The following is a 17,473-nucleotide window of genomic DNA, read 5'->3' as shown; positions in this document are numbered from 1 at the left end:
TGAGTAATCGATAACTGAAACGTTGTAATACTCAGGTACCTTTGGAAGAAGGACAGTGTTGTAATAAATCCATCCAGCAGTTCCAGGATCACAGTAGAGAAAGATGGAACCCTCCTCATCAGCCAGACGTGGTCGGGTGACATTGGAGATTATACCTGTGAGGTCATTTCTTCGGGAGGAAACGACTCCAGAATGGCTCGCCTAGAAGTGATGTGAGTATTCCATCTTACACACACACACTATGCTTGGTTTCAGATACATTTTTCTAGCATTTAATTCTGGGTGATCCGGACAGTCTTGGGGTTTTTTTAGGGGAAATTAAGCCTGGTTCATTGCTGATTAAATTGCCTTGAAATGTCCTCCCTGTTGCATGCTGCCAGGCTGCCTGGGCTTCCACGTAGCTGGAGCACTGGAAGTTGCCTCCAAGTAACTGCATCTCTCTGAATCACTACATCTGCATTTCCAGCTGGTGTGAGTGAGCTCAGAGGGTAAAGATTAAGAGGTGGTGGTCCACCTGTAGTTAGTACAAGTGGACAACCACAGGGGACTGTAGAGTGTGCAGGTGGCACAAAATGGATGGGGGAGAGTTGGCACACTCTGGGGTAGGGCCACCATTCAGAAGGAATTAATTAGATTGAGAAATGACCCAGGAGGAACCTTATAAAATTCAACATGGGCAAATGCAATGTCTGCATCTGGGAAGGAATAACCTTTTGCAGAAACACAATCTGGGCACTGACCCCCTGGCAGCAGTTCTGCTGGAAAGAACCTGGGAGCCTTGGTAGGCAGCAGCTCAACATGACTGGGCTGTGGACCTGGGCAGAGCAGATTGATGGACATGATTCCCTCCTCCTGTTTGACATTTATTAGTCTACATCTGGAATTCTGTCTCCAGTTTTGGCTGAATAAACTGGTCTGATCTGATGGCTGACCCTGCTTTGAGCAGGAGTTTGGGCCAGAGACCTCCTGAAGTCCTTTCAGACCTGGATCCTCCTATCATCCCATGCTGCAGGGCTTCCACATAAAGCCCAGGTGCTGCGCTGCGTTGCCAAGGTTTGAAAAGAAGAAAATGTTTCCTTCTTCTTAGTATTTTTTTCACTGTTAAACATTTATCAGAATAGCTGGTCCCTGGACAGGCATTGCTTACTCTTGCATTCTTTTGATACATCTTTTTTTTTTTTTTTTTGGGGGGGGGGAATATTTTTATGTATGACTTTCTTTATTCCTACAGATCTTTAACAATAAAAACAAGGAAATGTTTAAAGTACCATTCAGTTCTGGGAAAGGATTATAAAAATGTCATTACAGGGCTCCATATTTTCTATTTCTGTCATTCCACTGGGGTGAAGTGCACTTCCATTTTATTTTTATCACTAAAAGCAACAGCTGTGGTTTTGGTACATGTGTGGAGCAGATCAAATGAAAGAGAAGGTAATGTTTTATGTAGACTTATTTATTTATTTACTTACTTACTTGAGTAGTGCCGCATGCTTGAATTTAACTAAAATTGCCTCTGTTTCTGCTGGTCATGCCTGATGTCTCTGGGAAGATGGCAACTCGTGCAGTTGGCAGTGTAATGAGTTCACCTCTGAGGTTTGCTATGCAGAGGGCTGTTTGATACAGCATTATTCTGACAGTGCCAAGGCTACATCAGATGCCCATTTTCAGAGAGCGGTCATACATTCTTTTTCTAATTAAGCGCTCCTCAGCTCTCCTCCCGGAGTGCCTTTCACTGCTGGTTTGAATCCAAGAGCACAAGACAATTCGAAATATATTGCAGCTACAGAACCACGCTCGCTTCCCTCTGAGGGTGCGTTTTGAATGGAGGGCAGAAAATTATGGAGTAAAGACTGAAAAGAATGTTAAAACCTGGACTTTGAAGCGAAGCCATAAATACACACTAACCACTTCAGCAGGGCGATGGTTTTTTAATCCTTAATAGCAAAAGATGCTCCTGTGCAGCCCAGTACAGCACAGCAGATGTGTTTACTTGCAGTTCCCTCTTGACTGGTGAGGAGCCTTTTTATGGTCCATAAAATCTGGGCTAGGAGTTAGCTGGGAGAGGCACATCTTGTGTGCATTGCTGAGGCCCCCCAGCTGTTCCAGTTGTTCTGGGTGACTCTCCATGCTCTGGGACTGGCTCTTAATCCTGTATCTCTGCTTCCTCTGATGTTCTGTTGCTGATGGCCCATCTCCTGTTTTTCCTGGAGGAATTAAAGAAATCTATCAGACCCACTCTTTTAGAGGACTTGAGTAACTGATAAGTCACTCAATAATACCTTGAATTGTGACATTTCATTTCAAAGCAGTGCTGCAGGTAGGGCAATACTGCCAAAGAATATTGCATTTCTTTGCTGCTTTCATCATTATCGTTTGGCTCAGCAGCACAGATCTGTGAGAAGGGGAGATACATGATACAACAGGAGTGAAATGAAGAAGAAAATACGTGGAAAGAAAACGTCTGAAGTAAAGCTGAAATTAAATTCCAGCTTGTATACGAATGACAGATCTATAACATTCCCTATTCTCCCGGATAATTCTCTTGTGCAGAACATTAACAAACAGGGCATGTACATTCCCATCGATGAGCACTTACACTTCAGTGCCTTGAGTAGCACTAATGTCAGACAAATGTTCAAAGGAGGCCTCTCAACCAATTACAGGCTGGAGCAGTCACCAATGGATAATATCATGCCCCACCTTGCCTCGTCTGACAACTCCAATTGTCTCTCCACCTTTTTTTTCCCCCAGGAACGAGCATGGTCCTCCTCTGCCTCTGTTCACGTCAAGAGAAATTTCCAAAGGCACAAATAAGTTTGTTACTGATTTCTGTTCAGACTGATTCAATTCAAAACCGTTGACCTTCAGGGTGACCTTCAGTTATTTAATCTCTGAGTGGTCTGGTTTGCTAATCTGTGAAAAGAAGGAAAGAAAACTTTCTTCCTTCATCTTCCCTTGTTGAAAGACAGGCTTGGGGAGAACGGTAGTGTTCCTGTCTGGAAGAACCTACACTGATAGCACGGCACATACACGGTGGTGATGCAAGTGGGACAGATCATTTTTCTCAGTGGGAAAGGAGAAATAAAATATTTGAAAAAGAAAAGCCAGAAAACTAATGAAGAACTTGCAAAAGTGCAGCCAAAGGTTACCTTGCTCATCAATTTTGCGCTGATGGTACTTGGGCGCAGAAACTAATTGCTAGTCAAGATACTCTATTCATTTGTCTTCCCTCTAAATGTGTTTATTCTTCATGTACATCACTTGATTTGATTTGCACGAGGTAAACCATTTGCGAGTGATGTTTCTCTTCTGCAAGAGATAGATTTTAATTTTGTACTTACTTTTTTTTTCTCCTCCTACCGGAGTTTCTCAGCTGCATATACAGAAACATTTGCAGGTCTTTTGGTGGTGAGCTTCTGCTTCTCTTGCATCCCTCCAAATCATAGGATTTGGTCCTGAAAATAATTACATGTTGTGAAACATCCCAGCTTCATTTAGCTTACTTTTGTAGCCCTGTAAATACCATCCTGAAATACATATAGAGGAAAAAAGTCTGGCTCCCAAAGCTGCATAAGCTGAGTTATCACAGTGTATCACTCACCTGATGGGAAACTGTGCTGATTCCAGCTCAAAGTATCCTGAGGATTCTCAGTATGTATAAAATATGCAGAATTACCACTATCTGTGCCTGATGTTACCCACTGCTCAATATCAGCCCGTCTGCAGCCCATGCTAAAGAATCTCTTTGTTGTATGAATGTGACTGAAAAGTATGGTAATGCTGCATTGTTGGAAAATCAAAGCCCTCTACAAGCCTCTGTTATGTCACAACATATAGTAAAACCTTTTAGGCTCTTTTCCTATGCAAAAATATGGGAAGGACAATGTAATACAAAAATAGACAATTTATTCCTGGCAGCAAGTTCATCTTCTTTCAGTTCCCTTTCATCAGAGAAAGAACTATTATTGTTCTGTCTTCTTCAAAAGCAGGAGAGGGGACCTAACCACTTATAATAAACCCCAGTAGGTTGCCAGGAATGCATGGTATTGCCTTTGTCAGCCATCTATACATGAATTTTGATGCCCTTTTTACCAGAGTATTTATAATTGCTACTTCTTCCAATTTCTTCCCAATATATGCCATAAAAAAATAGCTTGATCACTAAAATTAACATCAGTATGACCAAGACAGAGTAAGAGATCACAATAGACATGATATATTACAGACATATCTTCATATGGATCCCATATCCCTCAATTCCAATAGCCCATCTCTTCTCCTTTCTGCAGGGAAAGAAAGCAGGAAGAATGTCAAACTTGAAAATATATTATTCCTTCCTCACTGAAAAGAAAGCTTCTATTTATTTTTCCAAGCTCTCTATTGAGATGTCATCCAAGAAGCAAGGTTCACTGCTGAGTCTAAATGCACTTGATACTCAAAAGAGAAATATCACCCAGAAATGCACTTGGAAATAAATGCCATTGTGTGTGTTTGTCATTGAAGGTATTGCAGAAATGTGGGTGTTTTCAGCAAAAAGAAAGCATAAAATTCAAAACCCTTTCCCGAGTCATCTGTAGATTTGAACTTGTGGTGACCAACAAAATGAAATGGAAAATAAATCTGAGTGTTCTGGAACTTGGCAACTCTTTAATTTCCAAAAATTCACCCCTGTAAACACCTATGAGAGACAAAAAGCCTCAAAACCCAGGGCTGCCTTCAAAGAGTCCTCCCCGCGCTTAGAAACTGGAGAGGATTCTTTTGCAAGCAAAGCCGGAAAGTCCTGAGCAACAGCTGACACGTTTCTGAATTTAAAACATTAAAAACTTTTATGAGCAGAGCCATCAGGGCTGAGAGCTTCGTTAGCCCTCCTGCCTCGGCGTCTCGCTGCGTTATCGGCTGGAGCAGATGAACCACCTGCTCCCGAGCAAAACCCGCGTGGTGGACCTGACTCAGGAAATCATTTATGAAAGAGGAGCAGGGCTTTTCATAAACTGACAAGAAAACTTGTTTAATCTCCTGTGCCTTTTTAGTAATCCCCTCTTCAGTCACAGTCTCTCTAATTACCTGCTGTTGGACCATTTTTCTCAGAAGTCTCTCCAAACCATGTCTGGTTTATTTTCCTCAGCAAATAGCCTGCTTTTAGCTAATTTTATAAAACGCTCTATGTGTTTGCTGAGTGAATTTTTCAGCTGCCCTCTGGCAGTGATGAGCTGACTCAAAACATTAGGGTTTCTGTTTTGAACGTGTATCATTTGCAACGGGCTAATATTTCTCTCCTAGATTGTCACTACGACTTCATGTTCTTTTCTTGCAAATCTGCTATTTTAATTGCTTTGTCAGAGTCCCCTCAGGTCCCCTTGGTGGCAATGCCATTAACCCTGGGCTTATCTATCAATTACAGATTTTTAAAGTGTCCATGGGTGTATTTTTCTATCATACAAAGTAAGTTATGGAAAAGTTGCCTCCATGCAACTCTTCAGCATTAGAGGAGTGAGGTCTTAAGATATCCTATAGTGAAAAACTTTCCATATATTTCCTGTTTGGGGCTTCAGTGAACAAAAGAAAGATAATAATGCTGGAATTACACTTCCAGTGTCTGGTCAAGGGGTGTTCAATGCCCTGGGTGTTATTGTACTAAACCTCATCCACTTTCATGGTGCATCAGAAGGTGAGCAGTTCTAGTCTGAGGTCCTTCTCATCCTGAAAAAGGGTTGAAATTAGCATTCCCTGCAATAATTTCTTGGATGTTAGCAGCAAGGAAAAGTAATTCTCTTAAAGGAAAAATAGAAGCAATGATCTCTTTGGGGAACGTGAATATTCATGATGGTGGTACAGGTCTCATTTATCATCCCTTCCACACAGTATGTGGTAGAAAATGAGAAGGAGACAAAGTGTAAGTGCTTGCTAAAGTAAAAATTACTCCTTATTAATCTCTGCTTTTGTATACTACAAAGAGAGAAGTACACTTCTGTGCTGAAATGTTTTTGTAGTTTTAAATATTTATTTCTGCCCAGGTGTGTATCTTAAGCACTTGTTCTGTCTGCCTTGGGGGACTTAAATCTGCAAGCACCATCTGTTGCTGGTTGGTGTGGACACATGGCTAAAGACTGTGATGTTAGTGACAAGGTGTCCTGTATGGCTGCACCTCACACTGCTCAATCTCTGGTCTGAACAGAAAGTGCCTGTTTCCTTCACACTGCTGACTGATTATCATTGTCGATCTAACAGAACAATCGACTAAACCCAAATCCTGAGCAAACAAAACCCCGTGTTTAAACTCAGTTTGTGTGTTAAAAAAAAAAAAAAGCAGGACTTCTCCAAAAGTCTTCTGAGACTTGTACATTAAGAAAAAGAGGCTCAGCTTTAAGTCTTGTAGCCTCTGTCTTCAAGTGAGCTGTTGATTGAGCGCTTCTAATGTAAGTGAGATCAAGATTAGTAAATGCACATCCTGAAAATACCCTTAATATGTACCAAGAGTGCTTACATACTTCCCAGAAAAGCAGCTACATGGGGATAGATTTGCTGTGAGCTCCCCCTCAGCTGTTCCTACAGTGCTGCTTCTGTGACCATCATCTTCCAGAAGGAGCTGAAGCCACGGCCCATCTCTGAGCTCTTCCCCAGAGGGAGTGTTGATAAATGAAATGGGGACTGGGGCTTCAGTGAGCCATGGAGCAACAAGACGTTTCACTCTTTCCTTCAGTAATTACTTTTGCCAGCTTAATCACAAAAACTTTTCCAACCAGCTTGCTTAGGACATAATGATAAATTGTAGCAGAGGTTTAATGTTTATTATAATTTAATGTTTCATTCAAAATTAAGTAGCACTCTCCTGTAGTCCCTGGGTAAATGGCCATATCTTACACCCCCTCTCCACACTTTTCAATGACAGCCTTTCTCTGCCGTTCTCTCTCGGGCCAGCTACCCTTCTACTTTGTTTACAGGTCCCCCTCATGCCTAAACTTACTCATCCAAAATTTTTCCGGTGCTGTGTTCAAAATCTGCTTCCTTTGGGCCCGGCCCAAAAGCGGCCGTGCCTGAGCTGTCAGCGCGTGCCCAGATCTGAGTGAGAGCTCCATCAGCCCAAACTCCTCACGATCAAGGCATCTCAAAGCAAGTGATTTAATGAAGTTAAGATCTGAATCACACCCTGAGGTGTCATTCCATGTTTACTACAGAAGGAGCCCGGGGTCACCGTGCTGCTAATTTCGTTAGGCATTTAAAGTCAAATGAGACGAGACAAGACTTTAAGTCTCAGGTTTAGCCTTAGGAAGCATCAACCCTTCTAGCCTGGAGAGAGGTGGGCAGGGAAGTGCCTTCCACTTGTGTTGCCTCATTAGCTGTGTGTTTTTCTTACCACTCTGGCTCTCCCAGAGATCTTTTTTTTTTTTTGGGTGCTAACTCCACAGTGTGTCTCCCTCAGAAGCACATAAACAAAAGCATTCACAGTTTTAACAGAAAAATAATAAAGCTATTGTCTGGCTCTCCATATGTTCCTCAATCTTCCAGTAGAAGCCGAAATCCAGGACATATTTATTGTTCTGGCTTAAAGCCAGAGCCTGTATTTACTTTTGTGAGTGGCTGAGGAGTTGTGGTTTTTAAATAACTGTGAGCCTTCAGTCCATGATACATTGCACCCTGGAATTACTGTGTTTTTAAATTAAGCATGTGAAGTACCCTCGTGGCTTTCTGCCCTGGCCAGGAGCTGTGGAAGGGTCACCCTCAGCTTTCCCTGGGAGGAGAGTAGATTGAATGGGTAAAAAGCTGTCCCTCCTTGCTTTTCCTTCGCTGTGAGATCCTTGTCCTCCTTAGGAACAGGATGATAAGGAGCAGAAATCATGCTCAAGTGTAACGCTGAAGGGCTTTTATCTCTTAAAACACATCAGCATCGAAGGGTTGCAGCAGAATTTAGTGTTCTCACTGCACCATGCAGCCTCCCACTTCCAGCCAATGAGTACAAATGAAATGTTTTTCCACAAATTTCCTTTATGTGGAGAAATTACACATTTTAATTGAGCTGCTGTTTTATTTTTGTGGGGTTTTTTTAATGTTTCATTTGGTATTTCCATGGGGTTTCTGCAGGCAGTTTCGCTACATTTTCTGGTTGGGTGCTCCCAAAAAAATCCCTATTATAGGAAGGAAGGATTCTACCCATGACAGGATAAGCCTGAATCCGCAAGTAAATCAAGCTGTTCTGTAGCCTAAGAATACATATGGTAATTTTGATTAGTAGCTCTATATGGATAGTGTCAATGTCTTCTGCTTCCTTGAGTATGAAAAATTCCATGTTAAATCATATCTCCCATGTGTTTTACTGTTTATACGTATTATGGCTGTCACATTGCTGGGACATCATTGTAAGAAGGGAGAAAAAGTGAGAGAGGAAATTTATTGACCAAGTTGCTCAGTCACTAACCGTATGAAAATTGGCTTTTTTCCACATTTAGCAACATTTCCATTAGCTGTTCTAAGCATCAGCCTTGGGACTTTCAGCATAAATTATTTTTTTTCCCCCCCAAATAGGATAAAATGGTGAAGAATTCAGAGATGTCTTTCATTTATTTAATTGTACAATAGCTGCCGGTGGTTTTATATCTGTCATCATACAAGGCTGGTGTCGTCTGCCTTTAACTGCCCGTGAGACTGTAGCTGAATGAAATGTAGATTAATTTTTCTGGGCTGATTTTTTTTTTTTTTCCTCCCTTTTCTCTTTTCCCTGACAGTGAGCTGCCTCATTCCCCTCAGAATCTTCTGGCCACTCTGAATTCCTCCCACAGCCGGAGCGTGATGCTCTCCTGGGTGCGTCCCTTTGATGGGAACAGCCCTGTGCTCTACTACGTGGTTGAGCTCTCAGAGAACAGTAAGTAAAGTCAGATGTATTTCAGCCTCACGTTGTTCTTAATTACTCAGACTCACCTTTTACCAGAGCTGCTGACAAAATACTGCTGGAGTTTGCTGAATGGGAGACATCACACACAAAGGGGAGGCTCTGGGTTTTTCAACTCCGCTGTTTGCACACCAAAAGAGTGAGACAACAAAGACTGAGATGGTGAAATTATTATACAGGAAAGGCTTAGTTCCACCTCCAGTATTGCCAGCCAGACTTGAGGCACAACAGCTCACTCCTCAGTGCTGTAATCCAGCAGTAATCTGTTTCTTCCCATTGTTGTCTTTTTCTTCAGTTTCTTAGGTATCTTGATGCATTCAGAGCCCCAGTTTCACCTAAAAGTTGCAGGCAGGGTGATCATCCAAGGAACTGGTGGTCTGTCAAAGGAAAAAACTTGGATGTCAGTAGGAGCTACTGTCCTACCTGTATATGGGCTCATATATTTTCTCTGCTTTCCCTAGATTATCATTTTTCACCATTCGTTTAGGTAGGTGGTTGAGGATGCTTGAGTGTGAGATACCTAGATATTTCCTGGGTTACAAACCTAGCCATTGTGAATTGCCACTTCTCACAGGTTTATCATGCTCTATGCCTGGGCCTCTGTGGCTCTCAGTTTGCAAGGTTATTCAGGGACATTGCTAATGCCTCCTTAGGAGTTAATGGAAAGATGAGGGTATATGGAAATCGGTCACCTTGGCAATACTTTCTAATCTCTATCACCCTAGGAGCTGGAAATCCAAGCTGAACAATTGATTCCTGATGAAAAAATTAAGAGCATCACTTTTTCTGACATGTGGAAATTAGTCACTGCATAACTGAATGTGAAGCAGTCCTGATTTCTGATTATCTAGAGAGCAGCAGTTTGTTTTGCCACACAGAGAGCCCGAGAGGAAACTTGAGCTTCAGATCACATACAACCCTTTTGCTTTGCAGGCTGAAGTGCATAACTTTTCAGATGTGGAGGTCTCAGAACTGATGATCTTGACAACTGTTAAGCAAAGTGCAGGTTTCTAATCCAAGCAGAAATTCGAAGTCATGCCCGGAATGGCTGTCCTTAAAATAGTTCTTTTCAAGCACAGACTCCTGATCTTTTTGTAATGAATGACTAAGAAAAACCAGTGTCCTGTACTCACACTCCCTCTCTACCTTTTTATCACCACCTTCCTTTTTATTTTCACTCTTCTCTCCTTCCCTCCTATTGACTACAGGCAAGTAACTGCCTTTTTGCTTTTCCTTGCCTGTTCTTTCACCCAAGGATGAAACACCCTTGTGTTTCTTGTTTCCCGATGGGTTTGACAATGACAAGCCAGAGGAGTCCCAGTGTGGGAGAATAATGCAAAGGTCCTAGGGCTGTATTTACACAGAGACAGCACAGAGCTGGCAGAGCATGTGAACCTGGGTGCTGCAGTGGGCTGCACTGACTGGGGAGAGGCACTAAAAGAAGAGGAGCATTTTACTCAGTGCCAGGAGAATCATGGAATTGCTTGAGTTGGAAGGGACCTTGAGGATCATCTCGTTCCATCATGCATCTTGTGTCATGGGGAAGTTGGAAGACCTTTCTAGTCCCTTTCTAGCAAGGCTGCCTTGCAGTTGTATAGCAATGAGGTAAATGTGCTGCCATTTTATAATTTTATAATTAATTCACTGAAATTTGTCAAAGGCTCAGCGAAAATCAACAATAATTCTTCGGAAATCATGCAGACAGTCCCTCAGAACTCCACAGGATGCTGTGAACCGTTGCTCACCCCATGATAGATCAAATAATTTTGGCTGATGGCATTGCAATCTGCCACTGAGAGGGTCTCATTATCCCAAATCCCAGGTACATGTACTTCAGCAGCTTGCAGCTGCAAAAGCCAGACACACACCGGGTTTGCTGTGAATTGAGCATCTTAACTCCCAGATATACTCTAGATCTTGCTGCCCTTTAAATTTTTGCCTTTATTTGCTTTGCTTATATGTGCAGTGTCCAAATGGCTGCCCACAGAAGTAGGCCAGAGAGGAATCTAAGCCCCTGAATATTCCACTCTTGCTGTGCTCTCTCATTTCATATATTCTTGCTCAGCTTTACAGGTGCCAACAGAATAGTAAAACACCATCAGTGGCTTCAGTTTGGAAAACTAGCTGTAACGTCTGCATATTGTCACTGCCTTGCTTTGGTTTTTATTTTCCTGAAGTTTGTTTTTCAGAGTTATTTTGATCTCAGTGGGGTGTGGTTAATATTTAGTTTCTCTCCAGACCTCCTACTCCTCTGGAAACCACCACCTTCCCTTTGTTCCCACCCTTCCCAGGCGCTGTTTGTGAACGAAGCTGACGTTTGATCTTGTGTGGGTATAGTTTGGTCTGATAGGACTGTGCAGAAGCTCCCTTTGCTTTTCAAAGGCAGTTTCCTTTTGGGTTTTGTGCTGCAGAAGGAGCGACTGTCGGGGAGGCAGCGAACACCCTCCGTGAGCTCCTGCGCCGGGAGCTCCGGCGCTGTCACAGCAGCACAAAACACAAAGCGCTTCACATCCCAATCCCCCTTGGCTCTCACGCCTGTGAAGGGTAGGGAGGGACATCAGAATCAGGATTTTATTTTCCAGTTAGCAAAGCTGCACAGAAGACTTTGTTGTCGGTTCTGTGGAGTTTGAATATGCGGGGTTTGCTTTGCAGTCCCAGGTGTTGAAGCATTGCCTTGTTTTGTTCCTTTTTTTCGGCTGTTTTGCTTGGGATAATTTTCTAATGGCTTTAGGATCCGTTGTAGGGTTTGCAGCACGTAGCACAAATGAATACACGATAACAATATCTGTTGCAGAGAAGTAGCTGAAGAGGGTTCAAAATAATGAGTATGAATTTCAGGGGTTTAATTACTAGCTGCATTAGAGAGAGGCGTGTCACTCCACCTGGCATGGATTAGAACTCCTTTTCATTAATATCAATTCAGTAAAGAGATATAAAACCCTTCTTTTAATTAGAGGGAAAAAACAGTGGCAGATCGTGCACATAAATTGCTGGAAATATGAACGACTCTAGCCACCTAATTTTTAAAATGAATGTATTTGGCACTATGCAATAATTCTCAAATTACAAGTATTCACAGTAGACTGTGTCTGTGGGTGACTTGAGACATATGGCCTTAAACATTTGGGGGCAAATTTATAATCTAATTTGAAAAACACAGTTCCAGGGAAACACAGTCATTAAGTATTCCTGCCCACACAGAGCCAAGAATGTGAACCTTGATTTGAAATAGGATTTTCAAATAAATAGTACCATGCATAGCTGTCATTTGCACTAATATAATTTTGGATGTTTCATGACCTGTTTAGCCCCTGTTGCGATATACCCAGGAATTCCAATGAAGTATCTCCATGGTGTTAGAAGGGGATATGCTTAATTTTATTCCAAAGAGGTTTAGACTTAGGGAATTAATCAAAAATATTCTGAATAGGCTTTTAACTGAAGAAATGAATTAAGACTTAAAGAATTCTGCTGAGTACAATTAAGATAAAAGCCCATTTTTGTTTTATTGTATTCTGGGATATCTGTGCTGTGTGATGTAATGATATAACTCAGATTCATCACGTTGTGCCAATAAGGAGATAATAGAAGCTTTCATGAAAAGCATCTGTACATGCTTAACTTAAAACCTGTGAATTGTCACCCTGAATTTGGTAGGAATATTCAAGCGGCAAAAACTTAAAACATTGATAAACCATTGCAAAAATCAAAATAAAACTGTTTGTTACAATTGTAACTCAGATCTAAACAGGGTAATGTTAAGATACCTTTTCTCAGGCTGTTGGTAGTCCTTGTTTAAGTCCTACCAAACAAAGGATGAACCATCTAGCTTTTATTTGGATTTTTTGCAATATCATTTTGTTATGAGGGTTTGAAAGATGAATTTAGTGAACTCCAGCAGTAGAGCAAATTCCAATACTACTATCTATGCAAAACCCCCCGGAGATGGAAGGAGATGGAAATGTGCTCCAAACCTGCAAAAATCAGCTTTCTGCAGTAGATCTAATCTGTAATATCAAATTAGAAATGATTTTTGAGGAATTTGCAATTAATGCATGAGCTGAAAGGTAGATAGGGAAATACAGAAGCAACACCTCTTGGCCAGCAACCAGAGTTACTGATCGCATCACAAGCGCATCCAAAAATTCTTGACAGAACAAAAGTAATTTCTAAAACCCCACCGTGACATTGCAAACTAGAGAGCGACCTGTGAGATGCTCCATTTCCAATAAATGAACTTGGAGAGGCAATCAGAGTTAATTCAAAATACCCAATATCCATAAGACGATAGACAGCTGAACGTGGAAGTTGTTCAGACAGTAGCAATTACAGGGGAAGAGCAAGCAGAGCCCAGAGTCTGTTCTGGGCAGCTTAAGTTAAATGAAGGATTAGCACAGCCTGTTCACTCCAACAGAGGCTTATTTAATAGTTTGACCTGGCAAGTCTTTTGTCACCATGGAGCTTCTCCAGGCTTCCTGGGACAGGTGAGTGACAGCCATCCCTGGAGGAGAGGGGAGTCGGTGTTGAAAATTTTATGCCATATTTCCGACATCAGAACGGTTCTTCTCTCCAGCAGAACGAGCTTCTGCACAGTTCTGGGGTTTGTTGTTGCGTAGCTAAAGAGGGAGATGAGTTTTTTGAAGTGTTTTGTTTATTGATTGTCAAAAAAAAAAAAAAAAAAGACTTGACATTTAAATTTTAAAGATACTCTGCACACTCACTGTATCCACTGCTCTGTGAGTGAGCAAATGCTCCCCAAACTACCCTCCTTTACGAATCAGAGCACCCAGGAGATGAATAGGCTTCGTTTATATTAGTTTTCAGTTTAATCTCTCTTCCTGCCAGATCTTTTATCTTCCACCAGGAGAGGAAAAAGAATTAATAAAGTATTCTACAGATGCAGCATATAAACAGAGCAAAGCCCCAAGGTGCTGAGGAGATTAATAGGGCCTGTTGTTGAATCAAACTGCTCACTACATTGAGCTGCTTGGGTTAAGCACTCTCAGGTGGTGTTTACACTAGCAGTAAACAAATGAAATGCTCTTAGAAACGGACCACTGCCCAAGTAGCTCATGCAAGGGTGTTTCACTCTCCTGTTGGTGTCTGCTCTTCCATTTTCCTCAGGAAGCTGCTTCAGGCAATGTACTAGGTCAGCTGTACCTTAACTTCAACTTACTTTGATTTGTTACTGTGCACTCTGGCTGTAACAAGGTTGGTTGTGAAGTCTTAAGGGAGGAAGCTTGACAAAATTCAGAAGGAACTAGGGTGCAAAAAAAAAAAACTCCTAAGCAATGCTTTTCTAGATAGCACAGGTGTGTTCCTCTGAGCGTTTTCTATGAGAAATTCAATGTTCAACTAAGATGAATTGGTATCGAGATCTTGCAGCCAAAGTGACTGTTGCTAAATCAACAACTGGCAAGGACAGAACTTGACTGCTGTGCAAATGTCCTTCTCCAGCATTCCCTGTATTCTGCTGTGTCAGTTTTCCTGCTAAAAAAGACTTTGTTCTGGCAAAGCCGTTGCTGGAATAAATACATTTGGAGTAACTCAAAGATGCAGTGTTTATAGCCCAAATGGCATCATACCCTGGAGGACTTAAACTTGCTAAGGAATCTGCCAGAAAAGCACTAAATTAGTGGTTTCTGCCTTGGTGTGAATTTTAGCAGCCTTCCACATTTGGGACATCTCATCTTCATTTTCAGGCAGACGTTGAGGTGACCTGCCAGGAGCCACGATGCACTTCTGATGAGCAACGTGCACAGATAACAGTGCCAAAATCTACAGCTAGCTCCTCAGCAATTTCCAGAAGTGTTAGTAATTTTGAGCAGGGAGCATGAAAACAGCTGGTATTATTTAAAAACTGAACAAATCTTTAAATTGGCTGATTCCATTGCTGTACTGTTGCAACACAGACCAAATGTCACCTCTCCCTGACTAGTTCAGTCATGACTTCAGGGAGAATTTGTGACACCAGGCTGTGGAAAAAAAAAAAAAGTCAGAATATTTAATTTTCAACATGTTTAATTTCTGACCTCTTTGAAAACTTGAAAATGTAATTTGGGCATCAGAAGGAGCTCATTGTAGAACTGACAACCAGGGTTTTATAGCACTGCCAGGGCTGTTCCTACCAGGGAATTTTCCTGGGACAATTAGACTCGATGCTGAATTCTATCACTGGAAAAAAAAAAAAAAAAAAGAGATTCAGACATGTAGAATCCACAGCAGAAGCTTTCTCAGGTCTTACAGCAAAAGGCTGATTTGGCAGAGGGAGTCACGCTTCTACACCTGCTTGCAAGCTGGGGAGGAAGATATTCCAAACCGACTGTGAATTTCATTAGAGTCCTTCCACCAGAGCCACTCATGGGTGTGGTGGTGTGATGGCCTGCCAAACAGATGGGTTGTGAAATACACAGCCCATCTGTCTTTATCATGCTTGTTTCCTCTTTTATTAAAATGTTAATGAATATAGTTTTTATTTATTATGCCATGACATGTGCAGCATCACTTTCCACTAGACAAATGTGCAATCTGCATAACCGTGTGGGCTGACAGGAAGGTTTCTTCTGCTGAAAAGAAACTTCTTCCCAAAGTTCCTCTGATGCAAACAAGCACAAGAGCTCTGAGCAGTCAGAGGCTTTTTCCCACTTCTGCAGGGCTTTTGACGAGCACTTCCGTCATTTTTATTTCTTTTTTTAATTTCACAAGTTAATTATTCCAACAGATTCCCCCTGGAAGGTTCACCTCTCAGACCTTGACCCCAAGATGACCAGTGTCACTGTGAGTGGACTCACCCCAGCCAGGACCTACCAGTTCAGGGTGTGTGCAGTCAACCAGGTGGGAAAGGGCCAGTACAGCACTGAGACCAGCAGGTACAGTAACAACCAATATCTGTGTGCTAAAGCTACAGTAACCTGCAGTTATTGGGAGGGGAAAAAGTGCTGGTTGTGAATGAATGGATCAAATAAAGTTATCTGTGGGGAGTGGGGCAGTTGGCATTACCCAGGCCTCTGGAGAGTGTGCTCTGCAGCCAGCAGTAATTGGTGATGATGACAGTGAGGTCATGCAGGAGATCAGCACACGATGGGAGAGGTGTCCTCATGCTTCCAGAGTATCAGTTGAGCAGAATCTTGGAAATGATTTTTTGCTCTTGTGCTAAGCCCCAGCAGTTAGCCCGGGCAGGAGTACAGCATTCACCCTGTCATCACAATGTCACTTCTGGAACTCACCCAGAGGTGACATAGAAGGATGGCTTCATCAGACTTAGTTTCAAATGCATCCCCCTTCTTCTGTGAACCAAGGCTTGCTGCGAGCTTGAATTGCAGAACAGCTGAACTCTAAATGGCTTTTTCAAAATGTAGGAGTTTGATATGAAAAATATTGAAAGAGCTGAAAGAAACAATTTGGAAGGAGTCACAGACACTGGACCTGAGCTCTTACTCATTCAGGCTTGTAATCTTTTTAAAGAGTTGTAGCAGCCTGGGTGATTCAGAGAGAATAGGGTTACCTCAGCTGTCTGTCTTGTTGCTTGCTTAACTGATTTCCCATTATGTTGATTTGTTGTAACTATTTCATGCATGTCTTCAGCAGTTTGATCAGCGTTATATTTCTTTCTAGTCATCAGACTGTGACAGAAGAAACCAGTTCACTTGGACTGGAGACAGGAAAGAGAAGTGTTATTTCTGATTTATTTCAACACTCGTGTCCATCACATTCTTTTGTACTTAGGTTGATGTTACCAGAGGAGCCTCCCAGTGCCCCACCAAAAAACATAGTGGCCAGTGGGCGAACCAATCAGTCTATCATGGTCCAGTGGCAGCCTCCTCCTGAGAGTGAGCATAATGGAGTTCTTCATGGCTACATCCTAAGGTAAGTGCTTTCCTAACCTGGAGAGTCCAGAGATAGGTCCGAGTGTGCACGAGGGAATTCAAATGGTGTGACTGAAGAGCGTCATAAAAGCCGTCTCTAAAAATTTGTCTCGTTAAATGTATTAGTTATTATTTGCAAATGCTGTGGCTGCCCTGATTTGTTAAATATGAGAAAGGGGTCACAAGGGTGAAGGCACTGGCCTGTCTGTACTAGAGAGTCAATGAGCTGGGAGCTCCCTTATCTGCTCCAAATGCACTGCCTGAGTGGACCAGCTCCCTGTGGAGACTCACGACATCCAGATAGCTTTTTTCCATATTCAAAGGGAATTGAAGCACCAAGTACTAAAAGTGTGCCTGTGGGAAGCTGGTACAGTGCAGCCTATGCAGATGTATATTTGCTTATTACAATCTCAGCTTCCTGCTCGAAAGGTTAATTAAATTTATCAAAGACACAACAGGGCTCCTGCCCTGCTGAGGAGCAACAAAAGAATCAATAAACTTCAGTTTTGTGCCAAACAAAATGGAGAGAGGGAATGACAGGTCAGATGCTTCATGGCAGACCTTGATTTGGTTTTGAAAATCAGCCAGTTGAGTAAGATTCTTTCAGCCCCATTGCTGTTTATTAATGAGAAACACTTTCAGGCAGGTAACTGGGAATCCTGAATACATCTAGTCTTTCTGCTTGCACAGGGCTCATGGTGTTGGAAAGGGTGTTGCCACACTG

General features: G+C 42.2%; 1 protein-coding gene across 2 annotated transcripts in view; it reads left to right on the top strand.

Annotated features, from left to right (window-relative positions):
- The window catches only part of SDK1 (sidekick cell adhesion molecule 1), a 390,932-nt gene that overhangs the window by 253,952 nt on the left and 119,507 nt on the right, over positions 1–17,473 (top strand). For both annotated transcript variants that reach the window (XM_050317843.1, XM_050317842.1), the window contains exons 14-17: positions 36–212; positions 8,721–8,857; positions 15,606–15,753; positions 16,610–16,750. In XM_050317843.1, coding sequence (XP_050173800.1) covers positions 36–212; positions 8,721–8,857; positions 15,606–15,753; positions 16,610–16,750 — 603 coding nt within the window. The remainder of the gene's footprint in view (positions 1–35; positions 213–8,720; positions 8,858–15,605; positions 15,754–16,609; positions 16,751–17,473) is intronic.

The sequence above is a fragment of the Myiozetetes cayanensis genome, unplaced genomic scaffold, assembly GCF_022539395.1.
Source record: "Myiozetetes cayanensis isolate MyiCay16 unplaced genomic scaffold, myiCay2020 scf20-37, whole genome shotgun sequence".
Lineage (NCBI taxonomy): Eukaryota > Metazoa > Chordata > Aves > Passeriformes > Tyrannidae > Myiozetetes > Myiozetetes cayanensis.
Note: the sequence above shows the minus strand (reverse complement) of the source record. Positions and strands in the feature narration are given on the sequence as shown.